At 40.4% G+C, this 10,377-nt stretch overlaps 1 protein-coding gene across 1 annotated transcript; it reads right to left on the reverse strand.

Annotated features, from left to right (window-relative positions):
- Positions 1-3,071: 3,071 nt before the first annotated feature.
- On the reverse strand, positions 3,072-10,341 carry zgc:109986 (uncharacterized protein LOC553566 homolog). The gene is made up of 8 exons (XM_036542798.1): positions 9,902-10,341; positions 8,638-8,759; positions 8,091-8,229; positions 7,237-7,358; positions 6,163-6,273; positions 5,833-5,939; positions 4,800-4,899; positions 3,072-4,222 (listed from the first exon to the last, which is right to left on the reverse strand). Exons 1-8 carry the CDS (start codon positions 9,996-9,998, stop codon positions 4,106-4,108), a joined length of 915 nt encoding a protein of 304 aa, XP_036398691.1. The 5' UTR covers positions 9,999-10,341; the 3' UTR covers positions 3,072-4,105.
- Positions 10,342-10,377: the final 36 nt, after the last annotated feature.

The raw sequence follows: 10,377 nt of genomic DNA on the forward strand, positions 1-10,377 counted from the left end.
TGCCACTATTAGATAAGAAAGAGCACCATGCCAGCTGCCAATGCCACCAGATGTAGTGGACCCAGTGATGTTGGATCAACCAACAGGAAGAGCTCTTAGGGAGGCCATCACAAATCAATTTTTCCACCAATTAAAAAAGACATGAAATTATTCTTTCTTGATTCATGTATTTATTTATTGGCGTTCTCCCTTTCCTAAAAATTAAAAGACAAAAGTTACAAATGGTAGAGACATATTGATCAAAGGATGGTCAATGTATAGCAATACCTTTTTGTCATGTTCCAGCTTAAGTTTTTTTTTTTTGTAGCATTTTTTTCTGGCAGTCGAGCTCAAGCATACACTTATAGAGCGGCCGCACATTGTCAGATCCAGCCTGCACAGCAAAACACATTGAGAGAACGAATGTGGCATGCAGGATTCGGCATCATTAGTGTTACATATTGTCAGTATGAATAATCCTTTTAATAGCAAAGGAAAAGCTACCCTTTGAGTTCTCTGGGAGGAGGTAGCCATAGGTGGAGAGAGTGATTGATTTAGCTCCTCCTGAAAGACAATAATGCAATTGCCAACTGACCAAAGCTTTGTTCTCTTGAAGGTTCATTCTCATTCAATAGATGTATGCCTGGAAACATCAGTTCATGACAATTTGCCATAGACAGCCTAGTATTAGCCTATTAGTGATGAAATGGGTCAACTTGGATATGTGTGTCAGACATGGCTGACATGGTCTCCTCACCCAAGTGCTCCTGAAAAAAAGGAGAAAAAGACCCCAGAATAATTCTGATATAAATCATGATCATATGCTGTCAGTCCTTTATCCCTGACCAAATTCTGAAGGAGTGAAACATGACCTGTGTAATTCCCTTTGTCTACCTTGTTGAAGACTTTGTAACCAAGGCACCAAATCCCTTGGGGGGGGCTGGAGCTCCACTCACCAGATGCTCTCATCTTTGTACAAGGCACCCACCCGTCCCTACTGTTGCAGTAATGCCCTGCTGTCAAGATGAGGCAAGCTCTCAGAGCTGCCACCCTCCCAGAGCTACCCTGCTTCTGTGATTTAGGGGATCTGAGCATGCTGTACAGGGTCTCTCTGGTGATGCCCCTGTGTGGAACCACCTCCTGCTCAATTAGCCCCGGCCCATTACCTCCCCCCACCAAGACACACACCCACACATGCAGCAAACTTCCTGTTATGGCACTGCATACAAGGGGAAATGCAGGAGGGTGAGGGGGAGACCCAAAGGACAGGGGCAGGGCCATGATAACCACATCCTATATTGTCTGCAAAAAGCTGTCATTTCAGAGGCTCTGATGTAATACAGGAACATGAAACATGGGGGTATGAAATCAAGGCAGCCATAGATAGGCCCAAGATATTTCAGGATCCAGTCCTGACACTTCTGTTGGAAAAGAGAAAGGGCTTTGAACAGTAAAACACAGAATGATAAAAAAATTCTCCATTGATATTTAGCACTTCATGAACAGTCAGGGTGAAGATTGAAATATTCAGATTTATTTAGCAATCCATCACACAATACACATTCATTTGACATATGTATCAAAGCTGACCCAATAAAAATGAAACCACAATAAACAAATGTTGATATAGTTCACAGTTAAAGTGCAGAATTTATACCTTACATTATCAAAAAAAGCTGGACAAAAATATTGAATAAATCAAATTTGACAATTTTCAATGAATCCTCTGACAGTCCTTGAGACCAACACCTAAAATAAATTTATGATATAAAAATACCCAACAACCATGTATGCCTTGTCCTGTGCTTATGTTTGTCTGGATGCCACTAAAAAAGGGCCTTCCAATCTTATTTCTGCTTTCCCATCACAAATGCTGCATACTGGAGCTGGCCTCAGTGAAGGCTTGTCTGAGCAGTGCAGCTGAGCAGGTCTGTCCTCCCATGGAAGAGAGTGACTTACAGTACAATTTGCCATTCTGTCTCTGAAGGTTGCATAACCAACTTGCTCACAGAGTGCACCCTCTAATGACAGTGCTTCCTCTATGACTGTAAAAGGCCAAGACATTTTCACTTCCAGACCAAAGATTTCAGATGGTTATTTCTATTCTAGCCCTACAGAAATATACCTTTTATGTATGTCCATAGGAAAATCACATGCAATTTAAATCAAATATGCCAATTCAAACTGAATATTTGAATTATTTTCTAATCTCTTAATTTTAATACACTTATTTGGATTTGAGTAATTAATAGTTGCACAGGTGTCAGGTCATCTTACCTGAAATAGCTGCAAATGCACTGCTTGTCACTCATAATTCACTGAGAAACACTGCATATACATGTATATGAGCTAGTCAGGAGCTGTTTTAAGTTCAATCATATTTAAAAAAATGGTTTGCGATAAAATGAAAGAAAAGACAGGAAAAACTCACCTTGGGGTTTTACTGACTAACATGATGGTGTGTCAGCAGTTATTTCACCAGGGACAGGAACATTTCCTCCATTTCCAATTTTTGTGTGGTCAGTTGCATAGTGGTCTGCACAGTGCATTACTTATCCCACTGTCTTACTCATCCCAATGTCACTATTTACCAGCCATCTCATTATAGAGAGTTTTCAGCACGACCTAAGCAGGAGAGTTAAATGAGAAGCCCTGCTCTTTTACAATAACCAGCAAAAAGTGAAAACATGGCCATATGAAATACATAGTACTAGAATTAAAGCAATAATTTAGTGTACAAATAGTGATTGCTGGGAAGACTTCTACAACTCAAACTGACAATCCAATCAAATGAACAGGTCAAACCAGCCAATAAATGAGACACGCAAGTCTCCTTGAAAGATCCTTGACAGAGAGAAAAGAAAAGGAAGACTTCCTGACTTTCCTGCTCTGTTATTGGATCACACAGTGTCACACAGTCAAATCTTATTCACTTCAATAAAAACAATACCAGAGAGCAAATTAGCCTATTAAACAAATAGAGACAATTATATTACTGTATTGTATTAATTCATGTAATAAAGTGTTGAATACATAGTTTGAAAAAAAATGTGAAAGTCTTGGAATATTTAAAAAAAAAAAAAGGTCTTGGAACAGAAGGCAGTAATCACTGGCTCCTTAAGCAGATCATAACATAACCCAAGGTCCACTTCAACCTGTCATGCTAGTAGCCACACTGACGGTAAGATTAAATATGCAGACACTGTTACCAGCTTGACTTTGTTTAACACTAAGATTACACACGCTTGGTGAAGACACTTTTGAGAGTCACAGGGTGAATCATGGGAGCCATTTCTCAAAGGTTTGGCAATCCATGCACACATCTGAGTAAGGCAGGCAGCACAGTAAAACCAACCACTAACTATGCAGCTTGAATGTCTTTTAAAGGGCCTTTAGGCGATGCTTTATGACTTATGAGTTTCCAGACGCAAGCTAACTTGGGGCTGTTCCTGACAACGTAAAAGTCAGCTATGCCAGGATTTAACAAACATGCCCACACCGTGCTTCAAATTCACCACAAGCCCTATGGAAAAAGGGAACAGTGTTTGGAAAATCAAAGCCAAGGTGAACATTTCATCAGTTGCGCCAAGTCATCATCTCGGATGACTGCTTGCTACATATACCTGAATTGTACACCTTGGTTTCAAGTACATATTGACTTAATGGAAAGAATATATTTTCAGAAAGCCGTGCTTCTCATTCATGAACGCACATCTTCTTGTGTGTTGGCACAAAGAAAAGTGGCTGAGCATTTGGAGTTCATCTAAACATTAATTTCATGGAAGAAGCATATAGTATGACCAAGACATCACTTTGTGTATGGTGCTGCTGTCAGGACTGACAAAACCAAGTAGGACATGAACCCCGAGATGATGAGTCAAGAAGCACCCAGAGGAGTCAAAGATTTCCAGTTTCAACATGGCTGATAACCTCTTCTACGATTCTTCAGTTCCTCAAGACACTGCTGTGCAAAAACACCTCACCTAACACCCTTAAGTGAAATGCTGCCATGTGCTTTCCGCCATGATTGTTCATCATCTTATTCTTGCCCTAGAAACTCTGTTCTTGCTTTCTACCCCAGGCCAGTGGATGTCCAGTGCACGGTTCATTTCCTGTGTTTCCAAAGCTACAGTACTCTGTAGAGATGGATCTGTTTAAACAAGTCGGTGTCTGTGTCCCTTCCCAGGTAGACATCGTAGTTTACGGGCACCTCCTCCAGCCATTCGTGGATGTCTATCACCCCCTACAGGAACAACAGGACACAAATATAAAAGGTTGCCTCACTGAGTTTGTTAGAACACTACTGAATGCATCTGTGCAGATAATTAGGCTCAGCAGCCCCTGGTGAAAGATATGTTCTGTTGTGTTATAAGATGGATTAAAAGTAAATTACATCAAGATGGGATATCAAAAAATCATAATGCTCAAACATCAATTCTACATTTAAATTGATTTTTAACTGGAGCAATAGAGTATCAAAATTCACTTTGTGTTTCATATGGTAGTTTATTATAAAAAAAAACCTTCCCTACATCTCAGTCATTTTCAGGTAGATTTATGTATGGATGTTTGTAAATGGCTGATTTTACCTATCAAGCAATCCATTTCTTTTGCGGTAGTGACATTAAGAGGTTTCGCTGTACTTAAGTTATTCTCTGGCCTATTTCTTTTGTGAGGGTGATATTGTGTGGGTTGTCAAGTACTAAAGTTACTCCCTGATACATTTATTGTGGTGATACTATGGGAGTTCTCAAGTACTACAGTTACTGCCTGGACCATTCTTTTGTAGTGTTGACATTATGAGGGCTGCCTGTACTTACGTTGTTGCCTGGTAATGCAGCAATAGCCTCCTGTACACTGGGCACAGTGACCAGTAATGCACCTTTCTTCCTCACATTCTGGCTGATGCAGTGCCATGACCTGAGGAAGTGAAATGAAGGAGCCCTTCAGGCTAAGCACTATGCATGGAGTATACTGAACTCGTTCTGGAAGTTTCAATGCAACTCAGATTCTATGCAAATCAGATTTTACTCTTGACTCTTAATAATATATTCCGCCACCAACCTCACTCTGATGCATGCTATACTCATTACAGTATTATTACACTGTATATCTCACAAATACAGTAGGCAGTGTTTCCGTATGCGCTAGTATTTTTTTTACATTTGCTTTTTTGTATTTTAAGGGGGTTCACATAACATCAGTTTTACCTGTGTCGTGATTTGTAACCCAGGGACAGTGTGTAATTACAGTACACATCATCACAAGCTGGGCAGTGACTCACAGCATGATACCTCACTAGGGTTGGGTACCGGTGCCTAAACCGTGCCTGAACTGATACTTGACCCTTTCACGCATATGGTCACATCGGTGTGATTAGCCGTTTAGCGCGTATGCTAAAATGGGTGCGATTAGAACACTAAATTGGAAAAATTCTAGCTAATTCTAGCTTTGAGGAAACAGCGATTTAACATAAAAATATATAGCGAATGCGGTGGTGAAAACTACGAGAATCTTAATAACGCTAATGAAAACATAATGAACTATGTCATGTAATAACCGCGCTACATAGCATAAAATAAGTTACGTGCGAAAGGGTTAAAAAAAAAGCACAAAACAACGGTCGACAACATTAAAGAACGGCTTTTTATTGCTAAGGTAATTTTGAACCTGAAATTGAATATTGGCACCAGGTTTTGGTACACAACCCTATACCTCACCAGGGAATACAATGTTGCTCTCTGTGGTCATACATTTCCCATGAAGACTACATTGTGGATATAGCACATGCTAATGATACTAGAGTAGGAAGCCAGTCTCTGTGTCAATACTTTGAGCAAGTCATGCCATTACCCGATTTGGTCTTTGGATTCCAGGAAATACTCAAACACATTGTTCATAACAACAACATCAGCGTTCTGAAGGAGGGAGGCTTGGGTGCGGATGTCTGCATGTGTGACCTAAGTGCATTATTGGAAATACACCAGAAGAAAAAACAGTAACTGTAAATAACAGTATCAGTGAACAACTGTATCCACACTGACAGTTCAGGCAAAAGCATTTCTATCCACACTGACAACACAGGTAAAATACCTGCAGTATATCTCCATTGACAATAAACCTGTATTCAAACAGACAGTAAGAGATACACCTGCATTCTGACAGTAATGGAGGAGTCCCTACCTGGATTCGGTCAGTGAAGCCGTACTTCTCCACAACCATCTTCTGAAGCTGGATGAATTCAGCACTAATCTCCACCCCCACAAGCTGAGCTGCTGAGCTGTACAGGTGACCCTGATGCACAACCACACAAAGCAGGAGTGTACAGTGCCTTTCATTACAGGAGCATCCTGGCAGCCTGCAGAGCAGAACCTGAGATATTCAGCCACTCCCATGTCAAAGACAACTTGCTAGCTGGGAGGTTACATTCTGACAATGTTGCAACGGCATTGCTATTACGTTACAGAAATGTGGTGAAAACATTATGTTAGATGGAAGATCAAAGAGCTTTAGAACAAAAATACATTCAAAATAATAATGAGACAACAGAACTATGCAAATAATAATAACAGTACCGTATAAGGCTGAAGACTGCAAAGCGACAACCTAAGAATCTCATATAATATCTACGGCATTTAGAACCTTTTTGTAAAAGTGCTAAAAAAGTGTTGTCAACTGCTGTAACACTGTCATACATTCCAGCTTTGAGATTTCTTGCTAAAATTCCAACAGAAGTTTGCACTGATTTGCTAATGTGTTTCTACCGCAAAGGACCACATTATTATTTATGATTTAATTTATCTTAAATTATGAGTCCACCACCATTTTATACATGTGTGTGTTCTTTCTCACCTTACAATAACAGGAATCCACACCAAAGCTATTTTTAATAAAACCTTTAAAACAAGCTAATTTGTTTCTGTGGTTTCATGACAAACTCTGTGGTAATCATACATAATGGGGGTTCATGACCTTTGATGTTTTCTCATTAAAAAGGCCATGGGTATCAGCCTTATGATGAATAGTGTATGAGTACAAGCCACCTGACTTGAACAGGGAAAACAGGGTTTGCGTGTTTCCCACATGACGTGGTAACAGCACAGAATAAATCAGAACTGTTGTTGCTATCTCATCACTGTCTCTGAGCAATGCCTGGGCATACCATAGAAAGACATTCAGTCTCTTTCTGGGAACCCCTCTGCCAAACACCATGGATATGAAAGAGAGGCCCAATGTATGGGATTAGCTGTGTCTTACCGCATAGAGTACCGCCCCCAGCCGGGAGCCCACGTCCACCAGCACTCTTCCTGTGAGGTCTGGGAGAACATGCTGGAACAGGAAGCGGAGCTCCAAAGCAGAGAAAGAGTGAGAAATAAACCCTGTGGTGAAGGCAGTGTGGTTATAATAACAAGCACATGAAGAACACTCATGACCTCGATTAGAGCAATGCCATTCACATTAATGGGTACACTGGCTAACAAAATTTTGCTCTAACAACTCTTTGTGCACTTTGCCACTTACATATATATGATAACTCATCATTCTGAATGAATGAAATGTGGGCAGTCGTGTGGCATAGTGGTAAGGAGCTGGGCTCATAACTGAAAACTTGCTGGTTCGATTCCCTGCTGGGGCACTGCTGTTGTACCCTTGGGCAAGGTACTTAAACCACAACTGGCAGGTTAAGTACCTTGCAGCATAAGCAGTCAAGCAGTATAAATGGTTATAATTGTCACCTATGTAAGTAGCTCTGGATAGGAGCATCTATTACATGACAATAAAGTAATGTAATGATTACACACTCCTACATGCATAGAAGTGTTTGACCAGGCAAAATGGCACTGTGACCTTTGAACCAACAGACAAAAAAAATTCCAAGCTTAATGTTCCATCTTCACTGTCATCTGTCTCCCCATCCAGCACAGACTGTGGAATCTGACGTTGTCGAACCCACCCCAAAGGCAGGGCAGCTTCTACCACATATACACCCAACCTGACCAATATGTCAACTGAACTACCATGCAGATCAGAGCAGGTGAATGCTGCTTTTGATGCGTTGGCCTGATCCACTCCTTCCATATCTATATTTGCAACAGCAGGGGTGGACCTACCAAGAGGAGCAGTGCTGTGTGACCCACACTGCAGGCAGTAGTCCCGGCTCATCTTGCCTTCCTCACAAAGAGAATCTACGGTCTCGTCGTCGTACAGGAAAGCATCCACATGCACAGTGGGCTTGGGGTTCTGCTGGGTCTGGGGAAGAAGTCATGCCATGGAGCTGTTAGTAAGAGCAGTGCTGGTCACACACAGCTGAAGAGCAATCTCATATAGGGAAATTTCAGCTCTACCCAGAGGGATCTCTGACATTGGATCTCCATTGGAAAAGCATGAACATGTCTGATTAATGGAATAAATCAACACTTTTTGCCATCAAGTGTTACAAAGGCACTGTATGTTTTCTCCACTCATTTTCAGTCAGAAAAGGTTTTAGGATAAAGATAAATCATTTGAATTCTTTTGAACAGGTGGTTCTTTGTACACAACTTTGACATGTCATGACAGACTTCTGACTGTGTTCTGTGTGACTGCAACCTTACTCCCTGGCTCATGCTCCATGTTAAGTGAATCCAAAGGGGAACCAATAGAAAAACCAGCACTCACCTTCCCTATGGCCAGGGATTCTGAGGGTAACATAGCATCCAATGGCAAACAAGTCCTGAGGTCTTCTGCAATGCTCTGGAGTAAAACCTTCTCATTGTCAACGAAAAAATCATCCAACTCTTCTAAACACAAAACAATGCAACCACTGGGGGTTAACACAAGCACACCTAACATAATCCTAATATTGTCCACATTCATATACATCACTGTTTTGATGGGGAAACCCAGACCATCTTATTACATTTATCATTACCAATGTTAAACCAGAGTTTGACTGAAATTTGTTCCTGCATGCTAACCAGACTTCAGATGTGTGTCAAATTTCACTGACTTCCATAAATGGAAGCAAACCTATTAAACCACTTGTTTCACATGTGAAAGAGCGCTCAACCAAGACTCTACTGAGTGTGGACAGAGATATAGATCATCCACCAGATGTCTCATTGCAGACATCTGCAACAGAATATGCCCCTCCTGTGTGTAGATTTTCCTAACTTTTCATCTTTTTAAAGACACAGAAAGCCTTCAGGGAAGGTGCTATCATACCACTGCCATCCTCCTGCCTAGGGAAGAAGCAAACTAAAGGCACAAAAACAGATTTCTAAAGGATGCTCCATGATAACAGGCCTTATCTCAACACTATCACTACAAGACCACTCAATGAGAGAAAATTCACTTGACCCATTAGTAGGTCTAAAAGGCATCAAATGTCTTTCTTGTCCATTGTTCATAATATGCATTTCAATATGTCATTACAATATTATGTTTTATAATTACTACTACTTTCCAACTATATTTTAAATAAGTGTTACTGTCGAAACATGCTTGATTTGGCTTTGTCTTTATCTTAGACAACACAAAAAAAAAACTCTGAGCTGCCACAGTCTATGATGATCATGTTAAGTGCGCTTCTCAACCCTACAATGTATTTTGCCTTAAAATAATGTGGGCAATACTATTAAGAATGTGACAGCATGCAACAAATACTATGTTTGTAATCTATCCAATACCAACGCAATCATTTGTTAGGTAGGTAACCATCACGTTGAAAGAGCTATTTATGTTAATAATATTACTTATGTAGGTAATACATGCATAACACGTAACATGCTATATGGTAATTAATAATAGTCACTACCTGTACGTGGCTGGCTGAAGACTCAAATTGCTATCTTTAGCTAACGAATTAAAACTTTAGCAAGTTAGATCTTACCCTCACTAGATGCAGTTAGCTAACAAACTACGATAACGTGAACCACTTTACCTGAATTCCTCATCCATTTAATCAGTTTTGGAAGTTCACAAACATCTACTCGAGAAAGCAAACGTATAATTTCATTCTTTGCAGTCGAAAAATTCATGGTAAGATAAAGTAACTGTTACAGGTGCCCTTATTCGCAACAAATTCGAACTAGCTCTGAGCTAGGCAGTTGCCCATGACATGCAGTACATTCACGGATTATCAGTGCTATTTTCACGTTTAAGGTACACCTCGATAGTTAGAAACATCTGATTCCAAGATGTTCAATGGCCATATTGTTCATCTGCTGTTGTACTAAGGCAAATACGGTAAACATCTAAAATATTTGCCTAATAAATGCATACTCGAAGAAAAATGGAAATTCTCTTAATTACTTAGCTAGCCACTTTGTCAGATAGCTACCGTAACAGCCTTAACTCCGAAGGAGGCCGGGCGGGCGGAACTTGTTTGTCTCACGTTAGTACTCCGGAAGTACGAAG

Source organism: Megalops cyprinoides, chromosome 12, assembly GCF_013368585.1.
Source record: "Megalops cyprinoides isolate fMegCyp1 chromosome 12, fMegCyp1.pri, whole genome shotgun sequence".
In the NCBI taxonomy this organism is placed as follows: Eukaryota; Metazoa; Chordata; class Actinopteri; order Elopiformes; family Megalopidae; genus Megalops; species Megalops cyprinoides.

Excerpts from the sequence above, each read along its gene's own strand:
- zgc:109986 (XM_036542798.1), bottom strand. The coding sequence starts at position 9,998 with ATGAATTTTTCGACTGCAAAGAATGAAATTATACGTTTGCTTTCTCGA. Across the intron at positions 8,230-8,637 it reads AATCCCTGGCCATAGGGAAG|ACCCAGCAGAACCCCAAGCC; the intron begins GTGAGTGCTGGT and ends CTTCTTCCCCAG. Across the intron at positions 7,359-8,090 it reads ACACAGCACTGCTCCTCTTG|GGTTTATTTCTCACTCTTTC; the intron begins GTAGGTCCACCC and ends CCTTCACCACAG.